The sequence below is a fragment of the Podarcis liolepis genome (genome assembly GCF_965112155.1).
Source record: "Podarcis liolepis genome assembly, chromosome: 8".
Classification (NCBI taxonomy): domain Eukaryota; kingdom Metazoa; phylum Chordata; class Lepidosauria; order Squamata; family Lacertidae; genus Podarcis; species Podarcis liolepis.
In genome coordinates, this window is record NC_139560.1 from 38,246,877 (window position 1) to 38,263,287 (window position 16,411).

A 16,411-nucleotide genomic window follows, 5' to 3' on the forward strand; every position below is an offset into this window, starting at 1 on the left:
GGGAAGATTGTCCCGGTTCTATTTGCCTTTTACATCCCATGGATATTTGTTTTTAATGTGTTTGTGACTGAATCGCAGACAAAGTACTGCATGACACAGCATTTTTGTGGATAAGGAAGGTGAGATGCTTTATTAATGCTCAGAAATCTTGGAAAGCTGGTGATAAAGGATTGTAAGGAGGGAGTGAATAATAATAATCAATAGAAGATTGTGAAAGAGAAAGTTAGAATAAACTAATTCTGGGCTGCATCAATAGGAGTATAGCATCTAGATCAAGGGAAGTAATAGTGCCACTGTATTCTGCTCTGGTCAGACCTCACCTGGAGTACTGTGTCCAGTTCTGGGCACCACAGTTCAAGAAGGACACTGACAAACTGGAACGTGTCCAGAGGAGGGCAACCAAAATGGTCAAAGGCCTGGAAACGATGCCTTATGAGGAACGGCTAAGGGAGCTGGGCATGTTTAGCCTGGAGAAGAGGAGGTTAAGGGGTGATATGATAGCCATGTTCAAATATATAAAAGGATGTCACATAGAGGAGGGAGAAAGGTTGTTTTCTGCTGCTCCAGAGAAGTGGACATGGAGCAATGGATCCAAACTACAAGAAAGAAGATTCCACCTAAACATTAGGAAGAACTTCCTGACAGTAAGAGCTGTTCAACAGTGGAATTTGCTGCCAAGGAGTGTGGTGGAGTCTCCTGCTTTGGAGGTCTTTAAGCAGAGGCTTGACAACCATATGTCAGGAGTGCTCTGATGGTGTTTCCTGCTTGGCAGGGGGTTGGACTCGATGGCCCTTGTGGTCTCTTCCAACTCTATGATTCTATGATTCTAATCATGTCAAACAAATTAAACAAGGCAAGCTATCACATTATTTCTCCCCTGTTGACAAATCACACTAAATGCAGGAAAATACTACTTCTCTGTTACAAGGAATATCTCTCCTCTTGAAAAGAGAGTAAAACAGACCATCATATGTGTATGCAAACATTGGTCTGACAACTGACAAATGCATGCTGGACTTCCTTCACCTCCACCTGACAATACTAGACATGTACTGAATACCAGAGACCCTTTGATGTCAAAGCATGTCAACCTGGAACGTTTTTGCTCCTGATCAAGCAATGCATACTGCAGGGGCAACTCCTGAAGAAGCTTTTAGACAAGCTGCCTGCAGTAAAATCAGCATGGCAGGATTTAATTTCAGTGATCAAACAGATGGTATTGGAGATCTCAGAAAATGCCGGGAGCACAAGTGACTGGTCAAGTTTATTGGAGTAGGCTTGATTACTGAGGATGATTACTTGAGATTCAGTATTCAAACCCAGTAGTGTTAATGAAATCCTCATTTGCTGTAGAATTAAAGAGTCAAGTGCCAATGAAACAGCTTTCACTTATGCACTAGGATTCAATATAGCAACAGAACATGTTGTTAAGGTTATGTATTACACAACATACATATTGTAACTGACTGGAAGGGACAGACTGCCATGAAAAGGAGAGAACACACTTGCCACAATTCCTTCCTTTACTCTGTGACCCAAAATGTCATTGTGCCATAGGAATGCTATTGTAGGTGTGACTCCCTATTTCATGTTTGATTACAAATGTCCACAACTTCCAAGCAGCCGGCTCCCTAAGCATTCCCTCGTTTTCACAATGCTTCATCTCTTCATACAAATGGCACCACCCAATATAGTCTATTTAAGGCACCATAGAAACGGACGTTCCTCGTTACGGCTGGAAATTAGCTTATGAAAAAGGTGCTTCTACAGAGTGGTGACTGAAGCCAAGGCAATTTTGACTTACCAGGAATGTAAGTAAAAAAAAAAAGCAAAAAAAAAAAAAAAGCTCATAGATTGATAGAAATGTAGCGTTGGAAGGGGCTCCAAGAATAATCTAGTCAATGCCCTGCAATGCAGGAATCTCAACCAACCAGTCTCTTCTTACCTTAGCAAATGTGCTATTAGTTGTGTTAATTCTCAGTTCCTGTAAGGTGAAATTTGGTTTTTCATAGCTGCGCAAAGAGAGGAGCTTGAGCTCTTATGGTTTTTGAATTTTATAACACTGAGAAGCAGAAATTTAATTCCTTCATATCATACGGCAATTATAGGCACAAAAGCCATTTTGGAATCAAAACAGCTATTATATCAAGCCCAGCGTGTCACGCAGCATAAATTAATAATGCAGAGTCTTCTTCAGTAAAAGAATAAAAGCTTTACTGAGTTAAAATAAACTAATTTGCAAATAACAGCATAATGAATAGAAGATTAAACTAGCTTCAGAGCATACACAGAGTTTCCATTGAGCACATGCTTGGTAGAGCACAGGATCCACCATACACACTGAAACAGACACACACACACACACACACACACACACACACACTGAGTCTGCCTGCAAGCAGATACAAAATTTATACAGAGAATGAGTCATCCTCAAGATACGTCACAGTGATTCCGCATGCTAAATGATTCTGCAGCTTTTCAGCATTTCACATTTCTAGACTCCTCATCTTCTTCCTTTACGGCTTCTGCTCTCAAATACCTTTGTCACATGACACAGCCTCCCCCCTTTGCCAATTTTTGTGAGGAGCATCAGAACTTACAGGGTTAAACAGTTCTGTGTGACGTCTCACATTCTGAGGCGTCCTTTACAAATCAACTCTTCTTGTTATTATCGTATATTTTTCCTTTCTTTATAACCTCTGAAAGTCTCCACAAGTGAGTTGAAACAAACGTATTATAGTCCTGTGTGGGTTTTCACATTAATCCAAAAATCATATTCAGACAGCAGACGTATTTCAGCACTTCCAAAGAAAACAGTCTTAGCGTCTGCTCATTAGCTTTCGCAAACTTGTCGCTCTCACTTCGATCTTGTTCAGGGGGTTCTGCCAAGTCAAACACAGAGTCAAGTATGATAACACAGCCATGGCTTCCTCCCCCTCTTGATCTTCAATCCTGCAACAAGCCTGCCTGTCATGGAGAATCTCTTTTTATAGCTGCGTCATTCCAAAGGCCCTCATTCCTTTCCAGATCTTCCACAACACAAATCCTTTTGGTTAATAATTCATTTCCACACAGTTCATAATTATTTCTAGAAGGTCATGACACACGTTTTGGATGGCATGGTTATCTTAATTATGGGAAAATAAAGGCGCACCGGAATTTTTCAAATCATATAATAAGAAATGCTATATATAAGGTGTGGGAAAAATACAAAAGATATTTGGAACTGAAAACCCCAAGATGGAACTCTCCATTAGAAGCAATCGCTGTTTAAAAAAACCCAACAACATCAAAGAGAACTGGATAACGTATAACACAATATTAAGGGAGGAGGAGGGTCAACTAATATTGATAAGTTATGAAAAAATAAAAGATCACTTTTCTAGTTGGCTAGATTACTTCCAGGTGAATGAAATGTTCAGACTGGATAAGCAGATAGGTTTTGAAAAGGAGCCTTCAAGATTTGAAAGAGAATTTTTGAATAGTAAAACTAAAATAATTGCAAAAATGTATAGACTTCTTTTAGACTATGAAGTAATGGATGAGGAGGTTAAGGCTTCAGTGAAAAAGTGGGCCCAAGATGTGGGCCATCCAATTATGCTAAAAGATTGGGAAAACTTATGCAAGGTAAATGTGAAATTTACAGCCAGCTATAATATAAGAGAGAACATGATGAAAATGGCTCATAGGTGGTACCTCACTCCTTCCAGATTATCAAGAATGTATAAAAATTTGGCGATTGCTTGTTGGAGATGTGGAGGAAATAACAGTGACATAATCCACATGTGGTGGACGTGTGAAAAGATTACGATTTTGGGGGGGGGGAATATAAGATGAATTAAAAAAGATGATGGGGATAACTTTTACTAAAAAACCGGAGGCATTTCTATTAAGTATTTTAGATAAAGAGATCCCAAAAAATCTAAGAGAGGTATTCTTGTATGCAACCGCAGCGGCTCGTATACTTGTGGCCAAGGGATGGAAAGATCACGAGGCTCCAAAAATAACAGATTGGCAAATCAAATTACAGAAATTGGTGGAGACGGCTCAATAGATTAGTAAACTCAGAGGAAACTCAAAGCAAAAATTTGTGGAAAAATGGGATGGTTATAGAAGATATGTTCAAAAATACAATAATAGTTTTGACTCCGTGCTAGCATTTGAGTGATAAAGGAACTAAAAGGAGGTGGATAATAATTAAGGATTTATTATGTTTTCAGAATGTATTAGAAAAATTATATAGAAAGGTTTATTGTTTTGTGTACATTCAAATGTAAGATAAAATATATGCAAAGGGACTTGACAGGAAGTCAAAGTTGAAGAAAAGATTTTGGAAGAAAAAGAGGAAAAATATTTACTTTCATTATCATCATTTTGTGTGCAGGTGTGGGTGTGTGGGTGTCTGCACATATGTGTGTTGTTGTATGCAATGTTTGGGAGTAAATAAGATGGTAAATAACAAATAAACTAAATATCGATGTATGCAATTTTTATTTCTTAATAATATTTAGTGGTAGTATGGCTGTATTGTTTTTTGTAACATAAAATTATTCAATAAAAAATATTTTTTTAAAAAAAAAACAACAACACCTGAAGCGACTTTAACCCAAGGTATGACTGTATGTGACGCTAACAGTTTTCAGGTGATATAGTAATTTGTAGATAAATACACGGTGAATGAGTATTGTGGCATGATCCCCCATTACCCATGTGGAAAAAAGTTCTAGAGGCAGTGATATTAGGTAGGGTTTGGTTTCAAGAGGTAGAATCCAACAGCATTGGCTCTCACCTGGCAATCCCACATCACATCCCCAGAAAGAGGCACTTTGCAGTGTATCCCAAAATGCTTCCAAACTTCAACTCACCATTCTCCCCACCCTCCTTGTTGGGTGTTGTGTTTGCGCTGCAGAAGTTCAGCCAAGCGGTTAGGCTCAGTATAGGAAACAACTGTGTAGCAGAGAGAGCTTTTACTTCGGGGGCAAAAAGACACACACTATATATACACATTCTTTGCAGTTGTTACAAGAAGTCTTCACTCTCTGAAGACAAGAGAGCGTTTCGGCTTTTAAAGTACAGTGGTACCTCAGGTTAAGAACTTAATTTGTTCTGGAGGTCCATTCTTAACCTGAAACTGTTCTTAACTTTAGCTAATGGGGCCTCCTGCTGTTGCCGTGCCGCCGTGGTGCTACTTCTGTTCTCATCCTGAAGCAAAGTTCTTAACCCAAGGTACTATTTCTGGGTTAGCGGAGTCTGTAACCTGAAGCATCTGTAACCTGAAGCGTCTGTAACCCGAACTTGCTGAGGCAAACTCTACACAGCAAGTGCAAAGTCCAGTGGCTAACAAAGTCCTGCAATGCCAGAGCTCTCAGTCTAGAAGACCTTAACAATTCAGCTGTGAAATGAAACCAGCCTGCTTTCCAAACAAATAAATGATGATCATACATTACTAATTTTGTACATCCCCACGATGAATGTTGGAAAAACAATATGTCTACTTGGCTAGTTACTGTGGGAAAAACTAAGAAAATATTAAATAGCATGTGATTTCATGTAACTATGAATGCTCTGGGGTGACAGTTCAAACTGATGTACTGCATTTTCTGTTTTCCAGGTAAACAGTGGGGGGAAAGCATCAAAACTGAGGAAAAACTCACTTGATTCATTGGTTTCATTGACATACGCTTCGTGCTTCAGATCAGGAACTATGAGCTGGATTAGTTTTACTTATTTGGAAGAATACCTGAGCTTTGTGGTTCACCCTCTGTGGTTATTCCTGCTTCCAATTTTGATTTATTCACATTGGCTATATTTTTATTTTGTTGGCTGTGTTATCTCATTTTTGTTCAATGCTTACAAGATGAATAACCAACAAGGAAATGATTTTTATAGCAAATTTTGGGACAAGCCAAGGCATGCTTTGGCTCGATTTGTAGAGCTATTTGGAAAGATATGGCATGGTGAGTACATGTTCCTTTCATACCAATAATTCCAATTTATGAGCCAATATAATTTCATAGGACTGAGCATCAGAATTTCAGGTATGAAGCACTGGAACAATAGTTGCCACAGGGCATTAGGGCTGGACCTCTAAACCCACCTCAGGGTCACAACAGCTACAATTTCTGGTTGGCTCCATAAGAATCAAAACACAGGCATGAGTATTTATATATGTAATAAACAATGATAAAAGAAAAAAACTTTTTATGAAGTATGAAATCAAGACATATTACAGAAGGGCCAGTTTGTGGCTGCATAAGCACCATACATTTAATCACATTTAAAGCATGCCTCCTCTCCAAAAGAAACCTGGAGAATGTTGTTTACACCTCACAGAGACACAATTAGCAAAGCCCTTTGAAAATAGTTTCATGGATTGTGGAAAGGGAGAGGGATTGGCTTTAAGCGTGCAGTGGGTACACAGCCAATGTGATTAATATAACATTGTATAGTGGGACTTTGTAGGTGCGATTTTCCTGAGCATGATAAACCAGCACAGGATGTGGTGATGGCTACTACTTTAGAGGGACACTGCAGGAAACGGGATGGTGGACTCTAGAGGCCTTTGGCCTGATCAGCAGGACTCTTCCTGTATGCTGAATGCTTCCTAGAGGACTTTTATTTCTTTAGGAGTTGATGTACAAATCCAAAATACACTACTAAAACCAAGTCTGGGCCATAAGCATGAGACCCTGTAACTACTTATGGCATGATTAGGGGTGCATCTGTCATGGAAGCAGCTTGGTATGTGATTCAGAAAATGGTCTGAAGATGCCTGAAGTTGGAGCTCTTAGGGAGAGGGGATAAATGTTCTCCAGACCTTGGATAGCTCTTTCCCAAAGCAATCCTGTGCAGAAGGGTAATACTGCCCTTAAAATAAAATTTAAACATCTCCAAAACATTTATCATAATAATGCATAAAGCTAAAAGTAGATTAAAACAGAAAATAGCTCAATCAAAGACTGCGCCTGGAAGAAAGCATGGAAGGAACATTCCATGAGAGGAGAAATTCCCCTTCCCGCCATTAATTCTGGGAGGACCACAGAGAAAGTCCTGTTACGTGTGGATGACAGCCTAGTATCTAGAAAGCTGAAGGATATAGCAGAGCTTTTTACCTAAATTTCAGTTTTTTGAACCACATTGATTTTCTCCAGTATTTTTTTTTGATATTTTATTTACCTTTCAACAAAGTAATATTATTTGTTTCATTTTATTTTCAGGTTATGAAATTTATGGCATGGAACATCTCCCTACAGGACCAGGGATTGTTATTTATCATCACTCAAGTATTCTTGTCGGCTATCCCTTATTTGTGACAAAAGTTTTTACAGAGAAAGGAAAACTGTGCCATTCAGTAATTGATCGTGCCCTGTATGGGATCCCAGGTAATTTATTTATATTTAAATTATGTATTTTTACATTAAACATGTGTTAAATCTGACATAAAACAATGCTCTAGTATATAAAACAGTGTATCAGGCAAGCAGGAAAAAACCACAGATAAATAAAATAGCAGCAGCAGGTGAAAAAGTAAGTTAGTGGAGGGGAAGGTTATTTCTCACCAAACCCCTGAAATTAAACAGATTGAACGAAGGATGAATAGTTATTTCCAATTCATTTCTTTCTTCAGGGCATTTTTTAACAGAAAACACACCATAAGGAAGACTCAGGGCACAGTATTATGAAAAAATGTTATATTTATTAAGTATAACGGTCTAAAGGATCTTGAAATCAAATTAAACTAGCCAAATCAAAATACAGTTAGGCAGGAGAAAACAGATCACTCTACTTTCCTTTTTTATAATATTTATTAAGATTTTTAAAATACACATAGAATTATAAAATACAGTTCACACAACTAACAATTTAAAAAATAAAAAGAAACATAAAAGAAAAAGAATGATTAGATATACATAGAAAGAAAAACAAACATAAAAAGTTTAAAGTTTAGAATTAATTCCATCCTTCAATCCTCCTTTATCTCATCACCTTGGTTCTTTGACCCCCTCACACCTCCCCTTTTGTATTCCCATTTAAAAAGTCCTTTCAGCAAATCCTTACCCTCTGTCATTTTTCATAACTCTGCATCATCACCTATTGTAAATATATATTTCTAAGTATTAACAATCTATACTTGCATACACTTTAAAAAACTTTTAACCAATACCACTTATTTTCCATCCAACATCACTTTAACTTTCCTTAATTTTGCAGTGTTTCTGCAGATAATCTTTAAATTTCTTCCAATCTTCTTCCACCGACTCTTCTCCCTGGTCACGGATTCTGCCAGTCATTTCTGCCAATTCCATATAGTCCATCACCTTCATCTGCCATTCTTCCAGAGTGGGTAGATCTTGTGTCTTCCAATACTTTGCAATGAGTATTCTTGCTGCTATTGTTGCATACATAAAAAAAGTTCTGTCCTTCTTTAGCACCAATTGGCCGACAATGCCCAGGAGAAAGGCCTCTGGTTTCTTCAGGAAGGTATATTTAAATACCTTTTTCAATTCATTATATATCATTTCCCACAAGGCTTTAATCTTTGGGCACGTCCACCAAAGGTGAAAGAATGTACCTTCAGTTTCTTTACATTTCCAGCATTTATTATCGGGCAAATGGTAGATTTTTGCAAGCTTGACTGGTGTCATGTACCACCTGTATACCATTTTCATAATATTCTCTCTTAAGGCATTATATGCCGTAAATTTCATACCTGTGGTCCCTAACTGTTCCCAGTCAGCAAACATAATATTATGTCTAATGTCCTGTGCCCATTTAATCATAACAGATTTAACCGTCTCATCTTGAGTATTCCATTTTAACAGCAAGTTATACATTATTGAAAGTATCTTAGTTTTGGGATCTAACAGTTCTGTTTCCAACTTTGATTTTTCCACCTGGAAGCCAATTTTTTTATTCAAATTGTCAGATCACTCTACTTTCCTTGCCATGTTTATAGGCAACATTGCCTCAGAGTAAAGGACTGGAAGGAATATGTCCTCCATGTTCCTAGAATCGTGGGCACACGACTTGACGAGTACAAACCGATGTGAATGTCAAGCCAAATGACCCAATGCAAAGCCGAGCATGGCTCTGCCAATATTATATTGGCCTCTAAACTTCATACTCCAAAGGTCTACATCAGGCATAGGCAAGCTCGGCCCTCCAGATGTTTTAGGACTACAACTCCCATCATCCCTAGCTAACAGGACCAGTGGTCAGGGATGATGGGAACTGTAGTCTCAAAACTTCTGGAGGGCCACGTTTGCCTATGCCTGGTCTACATCATCCAAATGAATTTACAATGGGGGTTGAATAATTTCAATTGCAAGTATATAGCAGCACATTCCCAGGACAAAATCATTCATTGGGGCTGGTATCACCACCCGCCACAATTCTACATTATTATTCCATATTATCTTCGTCAGTACTCTAAGGAGTTGCTTTGATGTTATGAGGAAATGCAATCTATAATTTTGTGAGGTTTTTGAATAAATCTTATCAGGTTATACAGTGGTACCTCGAGTTACATACGCTTCAGGTTACAGACTCCGCTAACCCGGAAATAGTACCTCGGGTTAAGAACTTTGCTTCAGGATTAGAACAGAAATCTTTATTAATATCCCACATATACATTCTCATTATATTGCTTATATTGTGTATATTTTCTTGCCCAGATTTATATTATGTTATTATCTTATTAGAAGCCTAGCTCTTTGTTGGTGGCATATTGCTTCATTTCCATTTCTAAAATCTACTCCTAGTCCCTTTATTTCTGTCTGTTTTTTCATAAAATACCAGGAAACATTGTCAAAGGCCTTCTCCGCATCAAGTAATAACAAGGCTGCCTTTTTATCACTTTTAGTTTCTAGATATTCCAAAATATCGACAATGTTTCTGGTATTTCCCGAAATTTGTCTTCCTGGGAGAAACCATCTGGTGTGGATGAATAATTTCTCTGATGGCTTCTTTAAGCCTGCTTGCCAATATATTGGCAAAGAGTTTGTAATCACAGTTTAATAGTGATATTGGCCTAAACTGTGATTGCAGGTGAACATTAACTCACCTCAAAACGTCTACAAGAATGCCATTTTTTACTCCAGTAATCTCAAGGCTACCATAAAGAAATGTCATGCTTTCTTGTACAATTGTCTACATTCTTCCTCAGGGATGAAAAAATGGGGGGAATCTGGATAATGTGTCATTGGTTTCTCCACTACGTCTACAGGTTCTCATATAATAATTGCTGCTGCCTTTAATGCCAGAATAGAACAAGGTGTAAAAAAACCTGGGTCCCCAACTTGATGATCCCCTCAATCAATCACTAATAAAGATGGATGTCTTACTGGGAAGAACAATGCAAAGAATGGAATCCTGTTTGGGAGCCTGTTCACTAGTAAACCACCTGTGAAAAAGTTCGCTGTATTAATACACCACTTGGGATGGGGTGGGAGCTACAGCTAAGCAAAAGAGCAGAAGCCCACATACATGCCCACGGCTCTCATAGCAACCCCAACCCATTAAACAATGGTCAATCAAGCTCTCCCACCCACAGCTTTTATGCCCCCATGTGACACTGCAAGCAAACACATGTGGCATCCTTGCTGCACAGTGTACATGGTCCTCCACTGCCCCCCCCATCATCAAACAGCAGCCACACCAGGAAACATTGGTCGATTTTAAAAATAAAGCAAAAGAAGTGAGGTAAGAGCCCAAACAGGCCCAGTAGCACAGAGAGCTCTGTTGGGGGGCATTCCACTGGGTAAATTAATGGAGCATCTAACCCAGGGGTCTGCAACCTTTAAGACAAAAAGAGCCACTTGCACCCGTTTCCAAAGAAAAAAAACCTGGGAGCTGCAAAACCATTGCGACATTTAAAACAACAACAACAACAACAACAACAACAACAACAACAACAACAATAATAATAATTTTATTTATATCCCGCACAACAACAACAACAATAATAATAATAATAATAATTTTATTTATATCCCGCCCTCCCCAGCCGAAGCCGGGCTCAGGGCGGCTAACAACACTAAAATAGTGCAACATTATAAAAACATCAAAGAATTAATTAAAATCGAAATTGATGGCAACCATAAACTAAAGTATTGTAAAGATTGCCAAAGGAGGGAGTCAAGCTGCGCCCTGACCAAAGGCCTGGTGGAACAGCTCTGTCTTGCAGGCCCTGCGGAAAGATGTCAAGTCCTGGAGGGCCCTTGTCTCTTGTGACAGAGCGTTCCACCAGGTTGGAGCCGCAGCCGAAAAAGCCCTGGCTCTAGTTGAGGCCAGCCTAACCTCTCTGAGGCCTGGGACCTTCAAGATGTTTTTATTTGAGGACCGTAAGTTCCTCTGTGGGGCATACCAGGAGAGGCGGTCCCGTAGATACGAGGGTCCTAGGCCGTATAGGGCTTTGAAGGTTAAAACCAGCACCTTAAACCTGATCCTGTACTCCACCGGGAGCCAGTGCAGCTGGTATAGCACCGGATGAATGTGATCCCGCAGCGAAGACCCCGTAAGGAGTCTCGCTGCGGCATTCTGCACCCGCTGGAGTTTCTGGGTCAGTCTCAGGGGCAGCCCCACGTAGAGCGAGTTACAATAATCCAGTCTGGAGGTGACCGTCGCGTGGATCACAGTGGCTAGGTGAGGGCGAGAGAGGTAAGGAGCCAACTGCTTAGCTTGGCGGAGATGAAAAAATGCCGCCTTTGTTATAGCTGCAATCTGTGCCTCCATGGAGAGGGAGGTATCAAAGATTACACCCAAACTCTTAACGGACGGTGCTGGCACTAATTGCACCCCCGCAAGAGATGGGAGTTGCCCCCTCAATCCCATATTGTCCCGTCCCAGCCAGAGGACCTCTGTCTTCGAAGGATTTAACTTCAACCGGCTCCCACGTAACCATCCAGCCACAGCTTCCAAGCATATGATCAGTGTGTCTGGGGCCGAGTCAGGATGGCCATCCATCAACAGATAGAGTTGGGTGTCATCAGCATACTGATGGCAGCCCAGCCCAAAACTCCGGACAAGCTGGGCGAGGGGGCGCATAAAGATGTTAAAAAGCATTGGGGAGAGTATCGCACCCTGGGGCACTCCACACACCAAGGAGTGGCGGGATGACAGTACCCCCCCAAGCGCCACCCTCTGTCCCCGACCAGAGAGAAACGAGCACAGCCATTGAAGGACTGTGCCCTGGATCCCCACGTCGGCATGGCGGTGGTCCAGGAGTTCGTGATCGACCATGTCAAAGGCTGCTGACAGGTCTAGAAGAATCAGCAGCCCCGACCCGCCTCGATCCAGCTGCCTGCAGATCTGCCTGCGGAGATCATCTGTTAGGGCGACCAGAGCCGTCTAGGTCCCATGACCAGCTCGGAAGCCGGACTGGAATGGATCCAGAGCCGATATAACACTGCATATATTGTTTCTTAGCTTAATATCCGATCTGACAGCGGGCGGGAAGGTGACATCAGGACAGTGCGTGACTAACGCATGCACCACCCCCATGCGACGTCACAGCCAGTACAACGCCCGCCACAGTGGGGAGTGTCGGGGCGCACAATGCGCCTCCTCCCCTCGCTAGTATCCGCCCTGGAGCCGCGGCAAAGGTGTAAAAGAGCCACATGCGGCTCCGGAGCCGTGGGTTGCAGACCCCTGATCTAACCCCCTGTCTGGGTGAAAAGATGGGCTTCTGCTGGTGGAGGCAGGTTTCCACCAGCAAGTTCTCCTCTCTTTTCTCTCTCTGTATCTGTCTATGTGTGAATGTCCACTGTATCCAAAGCCCATGCAGCCTATAGGGATTGAAGAATTGCATTATCCAGCAAGGCACTATGGGCTGTATTTTTATCATGATGCAAACTAGAATATCAATCTGTTGTACTACAGACTTGAGGAACACTTATCCAAAATGTGCTCACCTCAGCACGCAATCTCACTCTGTGTGCTTTCCGAAAAAAGGCTATTGCCAGAACATGTGAAGAAAAGGGAAACTAGCATAAAGTCCCCCTTCCATGAAATCCTAGCTGATCCGTAATAGAGTGATATCTTTGGAATAATGACACTTGTATAGTATCCACACTATTTTCTCATTAAGAGTTATGTAAAATGCATTTTTCTGTTTGGGGCTTACTTTTTTTAGGGCTGAAGACGTTTTATGATGTTGTCTTATTGAGAGATTTCACAAATGCTGAATGTGTGGAAATTCTGAAGAAAGGCCATTTACTGGGCATTGCACCTGGTGGAGCTAGAGAAGCAAGCTTTAGTACTGACTACAGCTTAATGTGGGGTAACCGCACAGGTTTCGCTCGGATAGCTTTGGAGGCGAAAGTGGTGAGTGATGTTTGGGCAATTTGCATTGCCCTCACAATTATCCTGGATATGACGCACTGTGTTGACAGCCTTGATCTAGCATCCTCCATAGCTAAGGATGGCAAATATCCTGTTTTGGAGTCAAATGATAACTGGAGAGCTATGGATACCCCACCACTGCTTTTTAAAAAAGCTACTGAAATCAATAACATTTAATAAGAAAAATGGCTGTCAGGGAATTGGCGGCAGAGAAGGGGGAGAGAATGGGGACTTACAGAGATAAGCCTCCGTTACTTAGCAGCTGTACTTCCTCGGACGAGGAGGGTGACGAAGGGCTGACAGGAAGCAATGAATCAGAGAGGGGGGAGCAGCTTCCGGGGCCCGGCCACTCTCGTAACAGAGGAAGGAAAGGGGGTGGGTTCAGGAAGTGGTTATGCTGGAAGAAAGCGAAAGCTTCTCCAGTCTCTGCAACTGACTCTCCATGATGCAGGCTGACTCTCAGAGCTCCGTGTAAATAGCAGAAAGAAACCAATAAATCTCGTAAATATGGCTGGATTCCCGGACTCTTATCTCTTCTAGCACTCACCAATCATCCCTGACAATGGCCTTTGCCCCCTTTCTCTCTCTTCAATTCCTGAAAATCTGGTCAACAACTTGTGAAGTTTCTTCATCTGAGATATTTGAATAGATATTTTGAAGCCTATTGCATAATTTATGACTTGCTTCTCCTAATAATCCCAGATGTGAAACATTCTTCTTTGTCCTTAACAAAAATAAAGGTGGGGTGGTCAGGGCGAAGTAATTATCCAGTTCTCGCCTGTCTTTCATTTTTGTTTCATCTTTCATTCTTCTAGCCCATCATCCCAATATTTACACAAAACAGTTGTGAAGCGTACAGGAGCTTCGGAAAGACAAGTGAGTTAAATATCCTATGTTTCTTGGTTGAGCAAGACATCCAGTTTCAGGCAATATACGTTTTAATAATAGACTATGTTTTTTTAAAAAAAACAATTATCTGTTTCCTACTTACTAGCAGAGTTTATTCCATGGACACTTATCTGTGCTGCCTGCCTCAGTATTGAGAAATATGTCTTTGTTTAGTTTTCTATTAGATTTATTTTGCAGTCTATTGTACAATTTATGATCCCAATTGCCAAAATATGAGAAGAGCTGATTGAATATGTTGCATATCTTTCCCCAAGTACTCATATTATTTAACTCTTCCTCCTTGGGATGGATTGATTGCAATTGCTTAACAGAATGCTAACTAAGGTCTGATTTGATATGCGTTCACTTTCCTTTACAGGGCTGACAAAATGGCTGTATGAGAAAACTCGCTGTGTACTCCTTCCCTCTTATGGAGGGTTCCCAGTGAAATTGAGGACATATGTTGGAGAACCCATCCCATATGATCCAAATATAACTGCCACAGAGCTGGCTGAAAAAGTAAGTGAACCCTACACTTGGAAGTAAAGAAGCAGAATATTTTTTCCCTGTTTGTTTTTCTCTCTTTCAGTTCTAAATTGTATTCTGCATACAGTGGTACCTCAGGTTACAGATGATTCAGGTTACGCGTTTTTGGGTTGTGAACCACGCCGAACCCGGAAGTATCGGAATGGGTTACAGAAATGCCAAATCACGACCCATGTGTGCACAGACACGGTGCTGCGGGTTGCAAAAGTGCCTCCCGCACAGATCACGTTCGCAACCCGAGGTTCCACTGTATTCACTTCCTCATTCTATACGACCAGTGATAGGGTTCATGATATACACTTTTGTGCATTATTTTCCTCGCTCAGTTTTCCCTCTTCTTAACTTGTTCAGACTAATTGAATGGGAGAAACTATGCATTTTATCTAGTGCAGCACAAAGAGAGATCTCCTCACACAATGGAACATTTTCTCCCCCACTATGGGCCCCAGAACTGGGTCCCAGAGGGTCCCTCTAAGTCACCCCAGTGCCAATTTTTGAGAGTGGTGAGAGGGCTGAAGAGGAAGACAATTCATTGTACATGTGGATGTGTGTTGCATGAGCCGAACTGCACTGTTGGATACAGCTCTCTTTAACAGCCATGATTCCAATCCACATTTTTTGTTAGTTATTGCTTGTGCATTATCAATCTCCTAAATGGGATGCTGTTTCAAAGAAGACAATTTTAAACACAGGTGCCATCTCTATGATAAACTCTGCTATTACATTATAATGTGACAATAACTCATTCTTCAAGATTGCTGTTGGTTAGGGCTTTCTAAGCTCAACAATTTTGGGGCCTTCCTAAACGAGAAAACCAGGGTAAACATGAATACAATGGGCTGGTTTCACAGAGAGATGAGCGGTTGTACTGTAGAGTTTGCTGGCCCTGGCTCCTCTTGTTCAACCCTCCATGCCTAAAAAGCCGCTCTTGAGTGTTGATACACAAGGCCTCTCACGCAACACATCTCTGAATACAAATGACTGGATTTACATTTGCAGCATCGTCCCTCAAAATAAATTCAATTGCTTACATTTACATTTTTGCTGGAAAGAAGGAGATTCTGGATGCCACAGATTCTGATGCCTTTAGCATTTTCCCCACTGATATTAATAACTGTGAACATCTATTTTGCAACAACATAATGTAGTCCTTTGTTTTTCTTTCAACAGGCAAAGACTGCACTTGAAAATCTTCGGGATAGACACCAAAAAAGGCCAGGAAATATATTAAGAGCTCTTTTAGAACGATTTGATAAGCATGACAAAGCCAACTAGTCTAAATAAAATAAACCATATGTTTGTAATAGGAAAAATTAATAATTATGTAACTAAAGCTAAGTTAACATGCATAGAATTGTGCTGGATTGTATATGAATTATTTGGAAGGGTCCCCAGCTCAGTAGCTCAGCACCTGCTGTGTGTGCAGAAGGTCCTAGGTTTGGAAGAGGTACAAGTGCTTTCCTGCCCTATCCTGCAATACTCCCAGAATTCCCCTTATGGGGGAACTTGCACTAGTAAAGGCAGAATCAAAGAGTATAACGGGAAGGCGAGTGTTTAACTGAAACATGAAATATTACATGTGAAAGAATAATGTCTATAAATCACTGTATTAAAACAGTGGCACTTCTTTCAT

General features: G+C 40.8%; 1 protein-coding gene across 1 annotated transcript; it reads left to right on the forward strand.

Moving 5' to 3' along the window:
* The first annotated feature begins 1,716 nt into the window (after positions 1 to 1,716).
* On the forward strand, positions 1,717 to 16,132 carry LOC310713606 (DGAT1/2-independent enzyme synthesizing storage lipids-like). The gene is made up of 7 exons (XM_083518045.1): positions 1,717 to 1,811; positions 5,615 to 5,960; positions 7,221 to 7,385; positions 13,136 to 13,326; positions 14,160 to 14,220; positions 14,612 to 14,751; positions 15,949 to 16,132. Exons 2-7 carry the CDS (start codon positions 5,708 to 5,710, stop codon positions 16,051 to 16,053), a joined length of 915 nt encoding a protein of 304 aa, XP_083374171.1. The 5' UTR covers positions 1,717 to 1,811; positions 5,615 to 5,707; the 3' UTR covers positions 16,054 to 16,132.
* Positions 16,133 to 16,411: the final 279 nt, after the last annotated feature.